The sequence below is a fragment of the Saimiri boliviensis genome, chromosome 3, assembly GCF_048565385.1.
Source record: "Saimiri boliviensis isolate mSaiBol1 chromosome 3, mSaiBol1.pri, whole genome shotgun sequence".
Lineage (NCBI taxonomy): Eukaryota > Metazoa > Chordata > Mammalia > Primates > Cebidae > Saimiri > Saimiri boliviensis.
The window spans coordinates 160685233-160705475 of NC_133451.1; the positions used below are offsets into that span (position 1 = coordinate 160685233).

Below are 20243 nucleotides of genomic sequence, written 5' to 3' on the forward strand. Positions count from 1 at the left end.
AACCCTCCTCCTTTGGTTTCCCAAATTACTGGGGTTAAAGACATAAGCCACCATGCCCAGCCCATTAAATACATCTCTATTTAAAAATTAAACTCAGTCTTAAAACATATAAAGATGTATATGTGTGTGTGTGTGTGTGTGTGTGTATCCTAGTTTTATCAAACTAAGAAGTACTTTAATTTGGCATATAGAACAATTTCTAAAAAGCAAATTACTAACTCTATTCACATAAAAATAGCTTGGGGCTCTTCCAAGTTTAAGTTTCAATAAGTAGTTTCCTTTAATTTTATTGTTTTACGAATTTAGAGATTTCATTGAACAGATTGGCAATAGGAAAATAATTTAAATTTTGCTTGGTAAACTTCTTGATCTGATTTGGTATTATCCTCCTGACAAAACTCTTAAGTGATAATGCATGGTTTATTTAATATTCACTGAGCACTTACAAGCCAGGTACTTTTCTAACTACCAGGAAAACAGCACAAAACAGAAAAAATATTTGCCCCTGTGGAGCTCACAATGGATCTCCTGTGCTAACCACAAAGTTAATAATGGTCAAAAGTTTGTATTACTCTGTTCTGACATGAATTTCTGACACAAAAGTAAAAGCAAGTACAATTAAATAGAAATGGATTTGAATTTAAGATGAATCTCTAAAATTTGTATGATTCTAACATATCCTTTTCAAGTGGCAACATAAAAATTATGAGTATGGGCTTGGGAATTAACTATCTGGCTCTATCACTATATTACCTGTGTTGATATTCGGCAAGTTATCTGACATCTCAGTGTCTTACTTTTTAAATCTGTAAAACTAGGGTTAATAATATCCCTACCTCATAGGTTGCTTCTGAGATTAAACGGATTAAAATGCCTATAAATAGTGCCTGGTCAATGGTAAACTCTATTATTCACTATTATTAAATGGCTAGAAAATAAAATATTAAGCTTTAATATTTTTCTCTCATTTAAAAAATTCCAAATGCCTATGAAAAAAATTGATTATTAAACTCACTGAAAAGTTCATAATCTGATTCTGTTTTTCTAATGACATGAGATGTTTGAACTTTTGTGGTCAGGCTTAATAGTAAGAATACATCAACTTAGTTAACATGTAGGTTAGAACCAGTTAATTATGTTTAATGGGACTTCAAGAGATAAGACAGGGCAAATAATTTAAATGTTTTGTTAAGAATCCTTAATCTTTTTTCCCCTGATATGCAACCTCAAAATCCCAACTAGAAATTTTCAACCTTTGCTATAAAATATTAAGGTCCTCACAGGTAAGAATTGCTGAGAACATACTTAGGGATAAATAACAGATGGCATTAGTCACTAGTTACATAACAATTTTTCAAGAGTTACTGATCATCGTAATTGATTTTATTGTAAATTCAATCCTAACCTTTAGCAAATAAGGCATTTTTTTTTTTTTTTAAAGAGAGTAAAATGGATTTAGTTATTTACTGGGTAAGAGCAAAATGTATAAGAGAAGAAAATTACATCAATACACTGAAAAATGTAATTCAAAGGTATTCATTACTGAAGTAAAACTCACTGAAATGACACAGTCAGCCACTGGTTTCTTCAAAGCATTTTCTGAAGTCTCTTTAAGTTTGGCTAACAGCATTCCAGTAACTTGCTCGATTGCAAAAGGTCTCTCTTCTTCTAAGTACCGCACCTAACACCAAAAGTTGGGATATTTATTAAGAGTCATTTGTTTATCCAACAAATATTGAGTAAGCATCTACTCTATATGCGATAGATATACAGTATGAAAAAGACACACTTCCTCACCCTTGCTCAAGGAAGTTTTATCCCAGAAAGACTATCATTTTAGAATCATGATCTCATTAAAAACAGTGACCCTGTCATTTCTGAGGTTGCAGTACCTTACACGCCGTATTATAACCAAGCAAAGTATTTTCAAAAATGTAGTCTCTACCCTCTCAGATCCCCACTTCCCACAAAAACAATTTTTAACATTCATTTTCCAAGTGTGACACAGCAAACAATGAAAAGGAAAATATCAAATAATCTTTCTTTTCAAAGTCAGAACTCTCCCTGGGTTTAAAATGAAAGCTTCAGTCATACAGTTTTGGGAAAAGGAAACGAGAACATCACTCTTTCGAGCAGCACAATGTGTTTATGTATATGAGTATGTTAAATGTGTGCATCTAATGACTTAAGATTTACTTTGAATCAGACCTAAAATTGATAAGCATTTGTTTCCAAACCTATTTACAAGAAAGATAAAAAACAAGTATTATGCCAAATTACTGCCTTTAAACCAGGGGAGCAGAGAGAAATCAAGCACACAGAAATAAGGGAAAACGAATCAGTCTTATTCTGACTATCGGAGGCATGATCACGCAGTATTCTTTCGTATAAGAACATTCTAGAAGTTTAATGAAATAAAATATATTTAAATAAATGTATCAAAAATAAATGGATAACATGCTTGAGGAGTTAAATATTGATTTTCTTAAGTCTTCAAAAGACGACACAGTTCAACACAGGATCGACTGATGTTTCAAAGCCCTTTCTACTAGCTTACAGGCACTTACTATGAATGTATAAAAATTCTATTACTCAAAACTTTGGTTCTGCCTTTCTTAAAAACGTTATTCTATTTTTCTCAGCCTATTCCCAAAGCCTGATCTATTAATTTTCACTTTAAGAAGTTAAACTACTTACAAAGTAGTTCAAATCTTAAACTGGAGTACAATAAACTGCTCTAGGTAACTATTAACCAGAGCTTATCATATCTAAAAGATACCTGAGTATTATTTTCTATCTCAGTTGTCACTATCATAATGCATCCAGGTTCTCACTTTAGTAACCTGAAAATTTCACCTAAAATATGACTTCATAATTCGTTCCTGGTCTTTAACTTCTCATGATGTCTTCCTCAACTATTTTAACAGCTTTCTGTCTCCTTACTACAATTAATCATCCACCTTTTATTCAGAACCCTCTTCTAAAAACGAAACTGTGTACACATCCGTAACACATATATCAGTCTAAAATTAGTTACTAAAACAGCTTAAGATAATTTGCACAGCATTAAGTTTGTCCTTCTGAAGTGTACAGTTCAGTATATTCACAAAGCTGTGCACTGGTCATCATCACCCAATAAGAAATCCTTTACCCATTAGTAATCATTCTCTATTTTTCCTTCCCTTAACCCTTAGCAACCACTAATCTGACTTTGTTTCTATGAATTTGTCCTACTCTGGACATTCTATATAAAAGGAATCATACAGTATGTGATCTTTTGTATCTGGCTTCTTTCACCTGGCATGTTTTCAAGGTTCATATATGTTGTAGCACGTAATCAGTACTTCATTCCTTTTTATGGGCAAATAATATTCTATGTGGTAAGATACACCACATTTTGTATACCTACTCATCAGCTGATAGACACTTGCATGGTTTCCACTTTTTGGCTATTATGAATAATGCTTTCATCAACATTCATGTATAAGGTTTTGTGTGTACATATGTTTTAATTCTCTTGGCTATAAGTCCAGGAGTGGAATTTCTAGGCCATACAGTAGCTCCATGTGTTCTGAGAGATATAGACCAATGGAACAGAACAGAGGCCTTGGAGGCAACACAACATATCTACAAACATCTGATCTTTGACAAACCTGACAAAAACAAGCAATGAGGAAAGGATTCCCAGTTTAAAAAATGGTGTTGGGAAAACCGGCTAGCCATGTGCAGAAAGCAGAAACTGGACCCCTTCCTGACACCTTACACTAAAATTAACTCCAGATGGATTAAAGACTTAAACATAAGACCTAACACCATAAAAACCCTAGAAGAAAATCTAGGCAAAACCATTCAGGACATAGGTGTAGGCAAAAACTTCATGACCAAAACACCAAAAGCATTGGCAACAAAAGCCAAAATACACAGATGGGACCTAACCAAACTCCACAGCTTCTGCATGGCAAAAAAAAAAAAAACAGTCATCAGAGTGAATCGGCAACCAACAGAATGGGAAAAAATTTTTGCAATCTACCCATCCAAAGGGCTGACATCCAGAATTTACAAAGAACTGAAACAGATTTACAAGAAAAAAACAAACAAACCCATTCAAAAGTGGGCAAAGGATATGAACAGATACTTTACAAAAGAAGACATACATGAGGCCAACAAACATATGAAAAAATGCTCATCATCACTGGTCATCAGAGAAATGCAAATCAAAACTACATTGAGATACCATCTCACACCAGTTCGAATGGCGATCATTAAGAAATCTGGAGACAACAGATGCTAGAGAGGATGTGGAGAAATAGGAACACTTTTACACTGTTGGTGGGAGTGTAAATTAGTTCCACCATTGTGGAAGACAGTGTGGCGATTCCTCAAGGACCTAGAAATAGAAATTCCATTTGACCCAGCAATCCCATTACTGGATATATATCCAAAGGATTATAAATCGTTCTACTACAAGGACACATGCACACGAATGTTCATTGCAGCACTGTTTACAATAGCAAAGACCCGGAACCAACCCAAATGCCCATCGATGATAGACTGGACAGGGAAAATGTGGCACATATACACCATGGAATATTATGCAGCCATCAAAAACGATGAGTTTGGGTCCTTTGTAGGGACATGGATGAACCTGGAAACCATCATTCTCAGCAAACTGACACAAGAGCAGAAAATCAAACACTGCATGTTCTCACTCATAGGCGGGTGTTGAGCAATGAGGACACATGGACACAGGGAGGGGAGCGCTACACACTGGGGTCTGTTGGGGGGAAATAGGGGAGGGACAGCAGGGGGTGGGGAGTTGGGGAGAAACAGCATGGGGAGAAATGCCAGATATAGGTGATGGGGAGGAAGGCAGCAAATCACACTGCCACGTGTGTACCTATGCAACAATTTTACATGTTCTTCACATGTACCCCCAAACCTAAAATGCAATAAAATAAAATAAAAAAAAGAAAAAAAATAAACACAAACATGTTTTGGTTAACTAATCTATAACTATGTCAGAATGTAAAATTAAAAATCCAGAATCCATTTCTTACTTGGAAGAAATGTATGCTTTAGTATTTATGTTATAAGATTCTTCTAAATTAGAACTCATTAAACTCATTACAGCAATTAACATACTTTTTTTGATCCACTCTTCTGAATCCTATATACTTTCATCTTTATCCCCTAAAAACTATTCTCTTGAGTCTCCAAATAATAACTTTTTCCTTGACAGTAAAAGTATGAATTCAATTTAAAAATTATGTAAATTAGATTTCCTGGCATTCACTAAAATTATAACAAAAATGACTATCTCATGAGTGTGTAGGTAGTGTATCTAGAGGAAAAAGGTCAAACTACAAATAGCAATATTATCATATTGGATTTCCCTTATTTGAAGATAGGTTTGTTATCCTGGGAATATAAAGCTTACCTTAACTCCTGTACTTCCATTAGGCATCTTCTGCAGTTCATAGGGAAGCCTGATCCTTTCAGTTTGTACAATGGGATCATCAAATGACCGCCCATGAAGCTTTTTGAAGCCATGAATTGTATTTCTTACATTTGTGACTATCTGTTGGCAGTAAACATTTGTATTTATCAGTTACCTACTAAATGCAAAATAAAATACTATCCCGATACTTGACAACCATCAGCTTCCTTTATCCTACATATCCAAGTTTAGGATTACACATAATCATTCATTTTTTCTGGTTTCCAACTGATGGTAAAGTCATACAATGTGAATGTACAACATCTTAACACTTGCCTACCAAATTCTCCACCTATTCTGGGAATGTCAGATTCAAAATTAATGTCTTCAAAAGAGAAAGAACAAACTTTTAAAATGTTTTAAATAATAAATAGCTACAACTCATCTTTTGGTTTTCTCAGTGCTTTTGCTCTAGTGAATTAGTACAGGTTGAGCATTCCAAATCCAAAAATCTGAAATCTAAAAACTTCAGTGAGGATTTCCTTTGTGTATCATGTTGGCACTTAAAAAGGTTCAGATTTTGAAGCATTCTGGATTTCAGGATTTGGGATGGTAAACCTGCATCACACAAATATTCCAAAATTTGAAAAAATATGAAATCTGAATACTTCTGTCCCAAGCACTTTTTACAAGGGATATGCAACCCGTGTCTTTGATTGCTTCTTTATTTCCACTTGCATTTCTGTGTTTTAACTTAAACTGGTTTTTTATTGTCTAGTTTTTCTTTTCCTATCCATATCTAATTCTTTGTGAAAATCTTCATGTACTAGTTAGTACTTTGCTTCCACTGCTGAGAATCACTCCTAGGCTAGTAAATTAAAATGCCTACCATGTAGCATAGTGCTAAGTGAAAGTGTCTTAATTTGTAAATGGCTTACATTTTTGCAAAACAATTTTTTCTTTAACTAGGATATGTGACTCAAATTACAGGATATTACTGAGATCCAGTTGCTGAATTCCTAGTGATCTTTAAAGCAAAATAGACCTTAATCTTCAATTATGAGATGAAAACTATAGGGATGCTAAATTACTATGTTGTTCTCTTTAGCTCCTTAGGAGAAATAACTTTATAGGTTGCTTTTAGAGACTCTGATTATCTATGATACACTTAGAAGGTCAGCCAGCATATGAGATATCAGACCCAGATACATATAAAATGCAGTGAGTGATTGTTAAGGGTTTTTGGTTCATAGAAGTAATCAAAGTCCAAAGAAAATGAATCTATAACATGAAATGTTAAAAGTAAATGTTCTAATCATATGCATTTCAAAAGCCTAAAAATACAAATACTTCAACAAATTCTATGTAAATTAGTTGTAGCCATGTTGAAGTACTCTGGAAATTAGTTCTTTCATTTTTTTTCTCACCCTATTTTACAAAGATGTTACTTACCTGTCATTGAAATATATGTTCTAGATAGACTGTCCCTCATTATTCCCTAGATGGTCACTTGAGGGACCATTCAGGGAAAAACTGATGTCACATGGTAGCACACCCTAACTTCACAGCGAAAAAAAATATTAAAAAATAAAACAAAATTCAAGAAATATTTTACTACCCAAAGCAAATTATATCTTAAAAAAAATAAATAAATAAAGATGTTAGGACCTTTCCCATTTTCCTCACTCTCTTATTCACTCTTACCAACGTGACAATGGAACTTAGTTATGAATATTCAGTTAATTCTTTCCGTAAGTCAAAACGTACAAATTAACAATTTACCTGGCTCTTTGCTGCATTTCCAATGGCTCGGGTTCTTGATCCCAATGATATACAGGCCCTAAACCAGAAAAATAAAAAGTTTGTTCCATGATGCTTTTATATTATTGTGCTATTATTTTTCTTCTCCTTATACAAAAATGAATTTAAAGGGAGTAATATAACCATATATTCTTTTAAAATAGGCTATGGAAATAAAAAATTTATTTTAAAGCTTCTCTATATAATAAAATGGTGGTCAAAATAAATGTTACACTTTAAACAAATGTCCTAATAGCTGGCAATACAATATTAATCTCCAAAATTGATTTTTAAATTATACTGATCTATGACCCATTAAAAGTAAACCCAACTGTGTCGACCAATGGAATTTCAGGGAAGTTAAACAGTTAAAAAAGATCACTTAGTCAATTAACAGCCTGCTTAAATTCAAATCCTGGATTTGCCACTTAATTTTCTGGAAATTACATAACCATTGTGTGCTTTGGCTTCTTGTCTGGAAGACAGTGATAGTATCTGCTCATACAGTTATGTGAGAATTAAGAGAATGGATAGAGGTAAATGCTTTGAACAATAATTGGCATACAGTAAACATTATGTAAATTGTTGCATTTTAACTACCACATTAAAATGTAATAGAATAATAATATAGAGCAAGCACAGAATAACATCTTCATCAAAATATCATTTCATGTTATGGTTCAAGAAAATGTTTCTGTGATTTCAGTTATAAAGACAGAAAACTACATTCAGTCAACAAATATTTTATCGGCACTCCGTGTATACAAGCCACGATACCTGTCCTTGGAGAATGTATAGTCAATTGAAAAAAAAATAGAATATATAGTATTATAATAGTGGGAAATAAGAGAATAATCATTTCTAGATAACAGAGGCAACTTCTTGAATTAAGACTTGAAAGGAGAGAAAACATTTAATATGTATTTGTCTTACGAAAAAAGACATTCCTGATATATAGGTATGTAAGTCTGTTCTCCATATAGTAGTCAAAGTAATCCACTTAAAAACTAAGATCATGAAACTATCCTCCGCTGGTGCCCTATCTAACAAAGTAAAAGCTTGCATCCCGTAACAGCCAATAAAGCCCTTCACGGTCCGGTCCTTGGCTGTTGTACCCTGCAAATTCAATCTAGGCACACTGTTCTCCTTGCTATTTCTAGAATATGTCAAGCACCCTTTTGCTTCAAGGCCTTTGTAAATGCTGTTCTTTCTTTCTGAAGTGTTCAGAAAATACATCCGTATGGCTGGTGCTCTCAATTCTTTCAGTTCTCTGCTCAAATGTCAGTTTATTGGAAATATCTATCCTCACCATCCTATAAAAACAACATTCCTGCTCCTCCCCAACACACACCTCATACTATTTACTCGATTTTATTTTTCTCCACAGTATGTATCATCATCTGATACAATTCATTTAGTGACTGTATTTCCAAACCAGAAGCCAGAATGTGAATTCCATGAGAGGAAGGTAACACTTCCTTGATCTGCAGTATCTAGGATGGCAGCCACTAGCCACGTGAGGCTAGTACAATTTAAATTAACTAGAATATTCAGTTTCTCAGGACTAGTCACATTTAAGGTGCTTAATAGCCACATGTAGCTAGCAGATATACAAACAACTGAATATACACAGAACAAATATACAAGAGAAAGTTCTACTGGATAGCACTAGCCTAGATATTCTAGCCTAGATCTTTTTCTAGGACATAAAAAAGGTACTTAATGAGTGGAATGATGGTTCCTAAGGGTAATGCTTATTTGAGGACTAGAAGAATATAATTTGGACTCAGCCAGGGTGGAAACAAAAAGAATACAACTTGACTAGTTTCATAGGATAATTTGATAAGACAGTATCAAGGCCAGATTATATAGGGTCTCAGGTGCCAGATTTGAATCTTAAAATTTATTCAGTAGGCAATGAGGATTCATTAAAGGTTTCTGAATGGTGGAGAGGATGCTGCATACTAATATCTAATACAAACTGGAGAGGCAATATTCCAGAGCAGTGCCTTCCACAAAGGCTGAACAAAACACTCTGTTGGGGACTACTGGATTTTCAGGGAAAGCAAACAGTTAAAAAGTTCATTTAGTCAATTTAATAGATATTTGTTAATAATTACTATATGCCTGGCACACTGTTAGGTGCTAGGAATATAATAAAGAAAAAAGATACGGTTTTGGCTCTCCTGAATCTCACAACGCTACAGACTCATACAAAAGTAAGTAAACTATGTGCTATAACATACAACAGCCGGTGACCATGGTGCTATAAAAATTTGTAACAGCAGGAATTAACCTAGAGGAAGAGCATCAGGAAAGGCTTACCCGAGGAAATAAGATTTTAAGGAAGAATAAATGATGACAGCATAGAAGTGGTAAAGAGTTTGTTGGAGTTCATATTGACTACAGTGTTAACTGATGAGAGGAGAGCAAACAGTTACCAGTAATTTATATTAGGATGGTGACAGATAAGACAAGAAGAAAACAGTTATTTAGGAGGAAACTCAAAGGACTGAGTGACACACTAGATCTTTACTATCCCATATAGTAGCCGCTAGTCACCAGCCATATGTGGTTATTGTGCACATCAAATGTGGCTAGTCTGAATTAAGATGTGCTTATATAAAGTATACAATTAACTCTAGATCATGGGTTTCCAACACTCTGAATGCAAGGATGTTTTTGCTTGTCTGTGATGGCAGATATCACGAAAATTATGCATAAACCTTTTCTCCAGCATATCAGTTATCTTTAGTGTTGTGTATTTTATGTGTGGCCCAAGACAATTCTTTCTATGGGGCTCAGGCTGTGCTCTAGATTCTGAAAATTTAATACCAAAAAAGTGAAATGCTTCAATTTAAAAATACTGATTATATACATTGAGATAAAATTTTGGATATACTGAATTAAATAAAACAGTAAAATCAGTCTCACTTGCTTCATTTTGCCTTTTTAATATTAGATTTTTTTTTTTTTTTTTTTTTTAAGACAGGGTCTTGCTTTGTCACCCATACTGGAGCGCAGTGGCCAGATCTTGGCTCACTGCAGCCTTGACCCGCAGGACTCAAGCGATCCTCCTATCTTAGCCTCCTGAGCAGCTGGGACTATTGGCTAATCTTTAAAATTTTTTTGTAGAGATGGAGTTTCACCATGTTGCCCAGGCTAGTCTCAAACTCCTAGGCTCAAGTGATCCACCTGCCCTGGTTGGCCTCCCAAAGTACTCGGATTACAGGTGTGAGCCACTGTACCCGGCTCTATTAAGGCATTTAAAATTACCTATGTAGCTCACATGCTTTTGTTGGACAATGTTGAAGTAGACAGTAGGAAGAGGCAAGTGACAAGAATAATCTCTAGGTTTCTAGTTTGCATAAGAGGGTCAATGATGATGGCACTCAATAAGACAGAAAATGTTCTAAGATAGGTTTGAGGATAGGACAGTCACAAACAATTATTCTGAACATGTTAGTTTGAGGTATCTTTGAGGTGTCCAAGCAAATACATATTTAGAACTGAAATGTTAAAAGTGATGGTCAGATTAAAGAGAAAATGGAAGTTACTGTTCTTTAGTTGTGATTTGGTGAAAAACAGGAAACTAAGGGTATCGCAGGAAAATAAGGGTATCGCAGGAATCGTGTGGCTTAAATGACATCTTCACAACTCTTACAAATAACTCCCTGATTCAACATATTCTCTGCCAGAGTAAAAATTTACATATCCAATATGGTAATGTGTGGATGGTTGGCATTCCATCCTAAAACTCATATATTAGAGAAATCACAGGTTTGCCATTTCTCAGCCTACCTTATGTCCCATCTTGCTCCCAACTCCATTATTTGGACACACTTCCAAATACTTCTAATTTTTCAATAGCAGGCTATCATCATTTTGACTACCCTGAAGATCTTATTCATAGGTTGATTCTCAAAAGTTTAACTTGTTGGAATAGTAGAGCCAAATAAGATTCAGATTCAACTATCACTAAGCGCTAGGTTCCTTGAAATATGTTTCATACATGTATCACTTCACAAAGGCTAAACAGTTACCATTATCAAACATTCTCTGAAGTTAAAAGAAGACAACTTGTAAAGTTAAAAAATCTGTCATTTAACCAGGTTTGGAAACACCCAGTTTCAAATACATAGAAATCCCACTTCAAAAAGGCACTTCTTCAAACTCCTTCGATTTTCTTTCAAAAGGATTCCAGGATGTTACAACCATTAAATAAAAAAATACCTGCCAAGTGTTTTCAGAAAAATCCAAATAAATAAAACACCTATTTGTTCTCAATACTTTTACATTAGTTACAACAAGGGAACTAGACACATTATAATACAGCTTAGGCTGATGCAAGAGTTTTCACAGAAAAAGATAGTTTATCCAAGGGTATACAGAATAATCTATATTATAGTTTGTATTATTTCAACTACTATATTTAGAAATGTCATTTTATGGCTAAAAAAAGGAGGGTTTTCAAAGCAGCTTAAATCTCTAATACTCACCTGCTCTTTCTATTGTGTGGTAATCTCACATTATCAGAAAATACCACAATATTCTAAACAAAAAAGATTTCTAATATGCTATATTCCTTTTAGTAGGAGAGGGGAATAAAAATTGATGACAAGATGTTACTTTAAGAAGGCTGTATTTGTATTTTCCCCTTAGAATTTAGAATTTTCTTCCTCTCTCATAAAGCTTGTTTTTATAAGGCCAAGAATAATTATGTTGGAGAAAACACACACCACCAGAAGAGATTTGTTGCCTAAGAGCTCAGCACTCTCTGTATTTGTTTGCTCCTTATCAATCTCCATTAAGGATTTAATCCTCACTCTTTAAGCTTTAAAAACGGCCCCCTTCTTCCCCTTGCTAGTTCCATAAAATCACAGTTACTATCTTTAGCCTCTGATATCAGTGTAATCCATAGGTTTAGACCAAGGGCTGAGCAACTAGTTTCAACTATCCTTGCCAAAATGTCTACAGAGCAGGATTTCTCACCCTTGGCAATACTGACATCTTGGCTCAGATAATTCTTCTTTGGGACACTGGGGCTGTACTGCGTGCACTATATGATATTAGGAGTATTCCTAGCCTCCAACCCTCTCTTTCAACCTTAGTTGTGACATACCCCCAAATATCTCAGATTCTGTCAGTTATCCATTCAGAGGCAAAATCACCTCTAGTTGAGAACCTCTCCCCTAGACCATCATTTCCCAAATAGTGTTCTATGAAATATAATTCCTCAGATGTTCAAATAAGCTTGGGAAAAGCATCCCTTTCTTGGAGAATTTCAATGCTTATGAAGAAATTAAGGGATCTAAAAAGTTCTGTAGTTAAGAAAACATCTGGATATTGTTTTTCAAATTATTTGGAAAAAGTGCTGTCCTAGAAGGGGAAGAGGGAAGGGGGAAGAATGTTCTCAAAAAAACTCACTGTTGCAATTTTGTTTCTAGCTTGCTACTTAACAATGTAAGACTTCCAGGCACATATGATTTAGCAATAACAAAGCTTTCAAACTTTTCATTATGGACAAAGAATTAAACAATTAACAACATATAAACAGTAATAATTTTAGAGTTTTCAAATGCTTAGTAAATGTAATTCGTAAGTAAATTAGCTTGAAGCCATTAGTAGAAACCACACACAATATTTTAAAAGCTGATTAGGTATACTAACTACATTAAATTTGATATATCTATTAAATTTATTAGCTACATTACTTGAAAAACTCATTACCTACAATTCACTTGGTTCAAACACAAACATCAATGCGTAACAATGTTAAAATTCTTTTGATTATAATTGCTTAGAAGTTTGCAAACCACCACCACCTGCAACCTATTTTTGTAAGTAACGTTTTATCAGAACACAACTATACTCACTAATTTGTAATGACCACATATTTAAAAGACTATCAGTGGTATGTTAAACCTTTTTTTTCAGTGCTTAAGTCAGTCAGTTCAATGGTAAACATTCTGAACTAATATAAATCACCTGACAATCAATCAATCAATGGGATACTATACAGCTAGCAAAAAGAATGAGGTAAATTAGAACCATAGTTTGAGATGTCCACAATATTTCAAGGTGAAAAGAAAGCAATTTGCAAATTTTGTACATTCTGCTATTGTTATCAATGTTGTTTTTTAATTTTTTTTTTTTTTTTTTTTTTTTGAGATGGAGTTTTACTCTTGTTACCCAGGCTGGAGTGCAATGGCGCAATCTCGGCTCACCACAACCTCCGCCTCCTGGGTTCAGGCAATTCTCCTGCCTCAGCCTCCTGAGTAGCTGGGATTGCAGGCACGCGCCACCATGCCCAGCTAATTTTTTGTATTTTTAGTAGAGACGGGGTTTCACCATGTTGACCAGGATGGTCTCGATCTCTTGGCCTTGTGATCCACCTGCCTCGGCCTCCCAAAGTGCTGGGATTACAGGCTTGAGCCACCGCGCCCGGCAATAATTTTTAAATAAGAAAATGTTCAGAAAAATTATTTTGTCTCTTCAATTTATGTATGTTAATCTCTCTCTCCCTTTTCAACTTATGCAGGAGATGAGGGGCTAGTACAAAGATTACAACTTTACAGAAGATGAATTTGAATGAATAGGTTAAATTACTTGCCTTTCGTCCCCTTAATTGTAGGCCAAAACTTGGTTCTTTTTCATTAAACTGTCCTCCTAGGTTTTTATGGGATCCTCCTACCCATAAGTAATCAAATGTTAATGAAACAAACGTAAAAATGTATGGATGCTGAAACCAACTAAATCAAACATTTCTTTCCTTTTCACAGGATCCTTTTATAATGTATTCACATCTTAGAAATATGTCATACTACCTTGATGTAAGCAATTGTAATATGAAAAACATTTTATTTGCAAGGCTAGTTTATGTGTGTTATCAAATACTGTGGTGTATTAGAAAAGTTAAAGGTTGTCTAATAATGATAGGTATTCAACATAGCCTTTCCAGGCCTCAGGATTCTGAGGCCTGGAAAGGCTATGTTTTTCTTCAGTTGGACCCAAAAAGTAATACACAGTGTAAGAGCACCAGACTACCATGAAGTACTTTTGTTGAGAAACAACAAAAGATACACTTCTGAAGTAAATAACAGTGCCCAGCCATGTAGAGGAGAGTTGCTGATGCAAGCTAAGTGAGAATATCCTTTCACTTTAAGAACTTTCTAGTTTAGATTAGGCTCATTAAATCTAGATACTACTATTGGCTTTGTAGCACACAAATCAGAAATATCACATTACGTCTCAGCCACACAGAATCAGCCAATATGCCTAAGTACATTAACAAAGAGACTTCTAGAAGATTCTAGAAGCCCACTTTTTAAAGAACTCTGTAAGACTGGCCAGCCAGGCTCTTTAAAGAGTCACAGGCTCACTCACTACTATAGAGATTTCTCAGCCTGAAAATGTAGCTGTTTACTGTTCTGGTTTCTGATCTTTTAGGATATGGCTTTAAGGACTAAAAGAATGGCCACCCTACCTCTCAGTTTTTTCTCTACAGGTTGAGTCACTGAAGCCAAAGATTGCTCCCATCATTAACCCCTACTCTGCTTTAGATGGAGAGTGGAATTTCTGTTCCTTTTCTGACAAAAGCCAGTATTTCTTGTGGCTTAATACAAAACCTTGTTGAGACGAATTCATCGACTTCAGTTACTGTTTCGGCCTCTCACTGTGCATAAAAACCAGAAACAGTTGTAAAAGTGGAAGAGTTTAAACAGTATTGAGTATTACCTTACCTATGCCCATATACTGAAAATATAAACGTCCAAAACGTTTAAAATTTCAATACAAGAAATTTGCATACCTAGAAAAAAATGGTATTAAACCAAGAATTTTCTTTGTAAGAAATCAAAGCATAGACTGCTTCAAGACAGCTACTATTCAACATCTTTGCTGTATTTTAAAGCTGTCCATAGAAGAGTAAATGAGGCATTTATTTAAAGACCACTGGACACTGATCTTGTTTTAGTATAGTTGAGGTATTATATTTTGGACCATTCAGAACAGCCATTATTAATATGCCTAATTACCTTCCTGTAAAAAGTAATATAGCTTTTATACAGTTGGTTTCCTCATAAAATTACCAGTAACAGCAGCCTATAAGCAGCAGCTAGTTTTTCATATTTCAGAATTACTTAATTATATTCTTTGCAACAAACTTCCCAGACCAGAGAAACAACGGAACAGGTGGAAACATGTTTCCATGAATAACGCCGCTCCGCCTAAGCCTTTCATCAAGTGTTCATAATAGAATCACTCCACAATCATGTTTATACGGGACAGCTGCCCCCAACTCCAACAATTCACTCTGCAGAAACACCCGTTTGGTCCGACCCAGCCCCGCCGCATTCCAGCAACTGACGTAGTTAGCAATGCACAGGCCAATGACTTCCACCCGAGGCTCTCCCTACCAATGCACCATTGAACTGGCCCTGGAAACCAGCTCCACTACCTCCAGTTCTCAAGGGCACTAGGTTTTGTAAAACCCCAACATGCCTCACTGAGCACCCTTCGGAAAGAAAAACAAAAAGGCTTTCCGGGCCAGATGAACCTGCAATTCATCTCTGACGTGTGCAGCCTAAGCTGGCTTTTGACTTTTCTGAGAGACAGCTGTCTGTCACCAGACGGACGGGGAAAGGTGGGAGGGCAGGATGAAGAACTCTCGGGGCGCTGCTTGCCCGCGGCCGATAATCCCACGCAAACCTCATTAGAGGCAACCGCAGATCTTTCTCGACGTCCAGGACGCCCGGGCTGTCCCATAGCAACCCCTCTCTCGCAAGCAAAAGGGGCGTCGGGGGTCAGCGGCGCGAGGCGGCAGGGGGCGTGTGTGGGTACAGAAAAGAAAGCTGCGCAAACTAATGCTGTCCCTCGCCCTTGAAGGAAAAGCAGCTTTGCGGGGCGAGGAAGTCCCACCGCCACCCGGCGTCTCTAGGAACCGCGCTCGGCTGGCTGCACCTGTCATCTCGGGGTTCGGGGCACACGCGGGGAAAATTCGAGGGAGCCAGCAGACAGAACAAACCTAAGGGCGGGATGGAAAACCGTTTCTTAGGGTTGACGTGACGCTCAGCAGAGGCACTTACGGGGTACACCTGTCACTGTACTCATTGGCGATGGTCTCGATGCCGCCACTCCTCGCGACAGCGATGTAGCAGTTGAGAAAGCCGAGGTCAATGCCAACCACAGACATCCCGCCGCGTGATGGTCGGGCTGCTGGTGCCGAACCCTTCCGTACGGGAACCGCGTCCTCTGAGCTACTGCTGCTGGGATTGCGACTCCTACGAGAAGCAAACCAGAGGAGACCCCAAGTCGCGAAGCGGAAAATGTAGGGCAGGGAGTCGGGAACGCGCGGAAGGAGCAGAGGCAGCCGCGCAGCGTCCCGCCGCCCGGGTCTCTCCCTACTGCGGTTCGGCCGCCTCCGACCGGCAGTTACTGGGACCCGCGCCTGCGCGCTCGGCCGCCGGGGAGGCGCGCGAGCCTCCGCTCCGCGTCCGAGCCCGCTCGCGGCCCGGACTTCGGCCGCTTCCGTCAGCACTCGGGCAACGGCTGCCCGAGTAGCTACGGGTTCGAGAAAGATCTGGAAAATGGAGGCTGCTGAGCCACCTCGGGGCGGGAGAAGGGGGAAGGCGGGGCGGGGAGGATCCGGGAAAGGAGGAGGGGAGGCAGCGTGGGTTCGCGTGCCCTCGCGTGGCATCGGGATGTCGGGCGGTTGTGCTAGGTGAGAGGCAGGCTGTCGGCCGGCCCGGCGCTTTGCAAATGTGTTTTGAGGCACCCTTTTGGGTTGTTTTGGCAACCGGAGGCGTGCTTGTCACGGCGGCGGGATGCCGCCCAGGCTGGCGGACGCCGCTCGCTCACCCCCTGCCCTCAGAAGGGCTCGCCCGCAGCCCGGCACCCACCCGCAGGCCTCGCCGCCCCGAGAGGCCCGTGTGCGGCCCGGCGCGCTCCGCCCTGCGGCTCGGGGCCCGCCGCGCCCGGCTCTGTGAGGTGGCGCCCATTGTGCGGCGCCCGCCGCGCCCCGCCCCGCCCCGGGGGCGCAGCCGAGCCCGGGCCAGCCTCTGGTGCGAATGAGCACATTCTAGGCTTTTTTCTTTTTTTCTTATGAGGTTTTGAAATACCAAAAGTCAAACGTATGTCAAGAAACAAGATCACCCGGCCTCCAGAACTGTGAGGCAATAAATTTCTGTTGTTTAAGCCAAAAAAAGAGCTCACACTGACAACTTTCCTTGCATGCACCTTTCCTCACGCCATTCTGAAAGATGCTGGCCCTGCTACTGACCCTTGCCTCTGGAAACCAGTTTTACAGGAAAGTGACCTGCATTAAGTCTGTGCCACTCACACCAGCCCAGTCTGTGCTCCAGCCTTCAGCCGCTGGCCTGTGGTCCTCAAAAAGCCCAGTGTGGTCCGGTGCCCTCCCTCTTCGTTTGATCGACATCTGTTGTCTGTAATTAACCAAGTTTTATGAGACACTTACGAAGTTTGGCCGCCCTGTTCCTTTTCGTGCACTTTTATGTGTGTACCCTGTTCCTTCTCTCCCAGTCCTTGCTCTGTTCCCTGGTCCTCCTCGTCCTCTTCCTCTGGTCTCTGTTCCTTCTCATCCAATTCTTTGTGTGTTTCCTGTTCCATCTTGAAAATCGACGTGGGTTTTTTGTTACGTTTTGTTTTGTTTTTACCAGATGCTTTAGCATTCTGATTATCCCTAGTTATCCACTTCTTTAAAGAACTTAGATTTTTTAGTATTAATAATGCTGCTACAGCAGCAGCAGCAGCAGCAGCAAGGGTGGCTATAGCTCCTGCTGCTGTTAGGATAAACGTGAAATCCATTTTCAAAGGCAATACTGAGGCAACTGGATTGTCCAGTATTGCTTGCGTTCTGGTCTCTACATTGAAAAATCCATCAGGCCTCTCTTCCCTTCCTGCGCACTCAGGAGACGTTGACCACCTGGGGGAAGCCGCCCTCTGAGACACCGCAGCGCGTGAGCAGAACAGTGATTGGGCGCTGCCGCCTCCCCACCCACCCACCGACTGAACCCTGCGCCCCAGGCCTGCTGGGCGCCTGTGGCTTCCACCAGTTTGCCTCAGACGCCTCTTCTGACGTCGCCATTTCGGGGCCACAGCTGTCTAGATTTATTCCAGAATATCCTGAAATGCTCCTAGTACAATGAATTTATCTAATTCCATTAGTTTATTCATGGTGTCCATATAACTTGAGGGTGTAAGAATTTTTTTCTATTAAAAATATCACTTAAAATATCGAAGTCAAAAGAAGGTTGAGGCCAGGAGCAAAGTGGTGTTATCATCACCTTCCTTACAATTACTGGGAGGACGAGAGAGTACCTAGAGATTAAAACCATGACTGGCTTTGGGGGTCACATAGATTTGGGTTGTAGTACCAGGCTTGCCTACTTTGCCATCTGTGAGAACCTTTGACAAGTTACTTAACTCTTCAATCCGCAGATTCAGTCTGTTAAAATGAGGACAAATATGCCTCCTGGGCTGTTTTTATGATTAAATAATGTAAGCATAACATCAAATGATCAATAAATGCTAGCTATGCTTAGCTGTTGTTACAATATAAAAATGATACCGATTTATGTACATTGGTCATGTATCCAGCAACCTTGCTGAATTCTCTTATAAATTCTAGTATTTGCAGTGTCTTGGATTTTCTGTGTATAGAACCATATGACCTGGGAAATAATGAATTTCTTCATTTTTATTTCCTATGGTTTTGTCTGGATGTTGTTGCTTAAGGGCTCTAGTAAAATTCTGAAAATAAAGTGATGGTAAGCATCCTTGTCTTGTCCCTAACATTAAATCCCTTTGTATTTATGATGTGAGAAAGTTAACAAAATTATCTTCTATTCCTACTTGCTAAGAGATTTTCTCATAAGTGGATACTGAAACTTAAATGTTAACCATCATCTAATGACCTTTTTGTTGCTCTTTAATTTGTTAATGCAATGAATAATGTTACTAGAGTTTTCTAACATCCTCGTATCCCTGGGATAAACCAGAAAGGCCATGATGGTTCTGATTGTTTTGGCTTGAGTATTTTACGTAGGATATTTACATCTATATTCATAAATGAAACTGGCCTTTAATTTTTCTTTCCTTACTGTTTTTATTGGCATCAAGATTATAGCCTTATAGAAGAAGCCAAAGGGGTTGCCTCTTTTTTGTTCCTTTCTAATAGTTTTGGTAAGAAAAATCTGTAAATGGGCCAAGGGGCGATGGCTCAAGCCTGTAATCCCGGCAGTTTGGGAGGGCGAAGACAACAGATCACCTGAGGTCTGGAGTTTGAGACCAGCCTGACCAACATGGAGAGACCTCATCTCTACTTAAAATACAAAATTAGCCGGGTGTGGTGGCATGTGCCTGTAATCCTAGCTACTCGGGAGGCTGAGGCAGGAGAATCACTTGAACCCAGGAGATTGTGGTGAGCCAAGACTGCACCACTGTACTTCAGCCTGGGCAACAAGAGCAAAACTCCTTCTCAAAGAAAAGAAAGCCTGTAAACCATCTTAGCCTAAAGTTTATGAGGTTTATGATGAATGATTAAATTTCTTTAGTGGTTATGGTCTATATTTTCTATTCTTGAATCATTGGTTATTTATATTTTTATTGAAAATTTACCATTTCATCTAGGTTTTCAAGTTTGTTGGCACAAATTTTTCACTTAAAATCTCTTCATTAATTATATGTACATCTTTTTCATTCTTAATATTGTTTATTTTTATCTCTTCCTTTTCTTAGTTCCTGTCAGTATGGTTTGTTAAAAGATTCAGCTTTTGTTTTTCTTGCTCGCCTTATTGTTTTCTGTTTGATCTGCTCTTTGTTTCACTCTATATTTTTGTTTCTTCTTTTTCTAGTTCATTTTCAGTTTCTTGTTTTGTAATACATACACTTGAAGCCATAAGTTTCCTTCTATATACCATTTTAGCTACATTCCTACCAGAATTTTCAAAAAATTAAAGTTGAGGAGTAGACAACAGGGATAAAAATG

At 38.1% G+C, this 20243-nt stretch overlaps 1 protein-coding gene across 1 annotated transcript in view; it reads right to left on the reverse strand.

Moving 5' to 3' along the window:
* The window catches only part of HSPA4L (heat shock protein family A (Hsp70) member 4 like), a 55183-nt gene extending 38753 nt beyond the window's left edge, over positions 1–16430 (reverse strand). The window contains exons 1-4 of the mRNA XM_003927717.4: positions 16324–16430; positions 7220–7277; positions 5438–5578; positions 1559–1681 (exon numbers count right to left, since the gene is read on the reverse strand). Coding sequence (XP_003927766.1) covers positions 1559–1681; positions 5438–5578; positions 7220–7277; positions 16324–16430 — 429 coding nt within the window. The remainder of the gene's footprint in view (positions 1–1558; positions 1682–5437; positions 5579–7219; positions 7278–16323) is intronic.
* Between the last annotated feature and the right edge of the window lie 3813 nt (positions 16431–20243).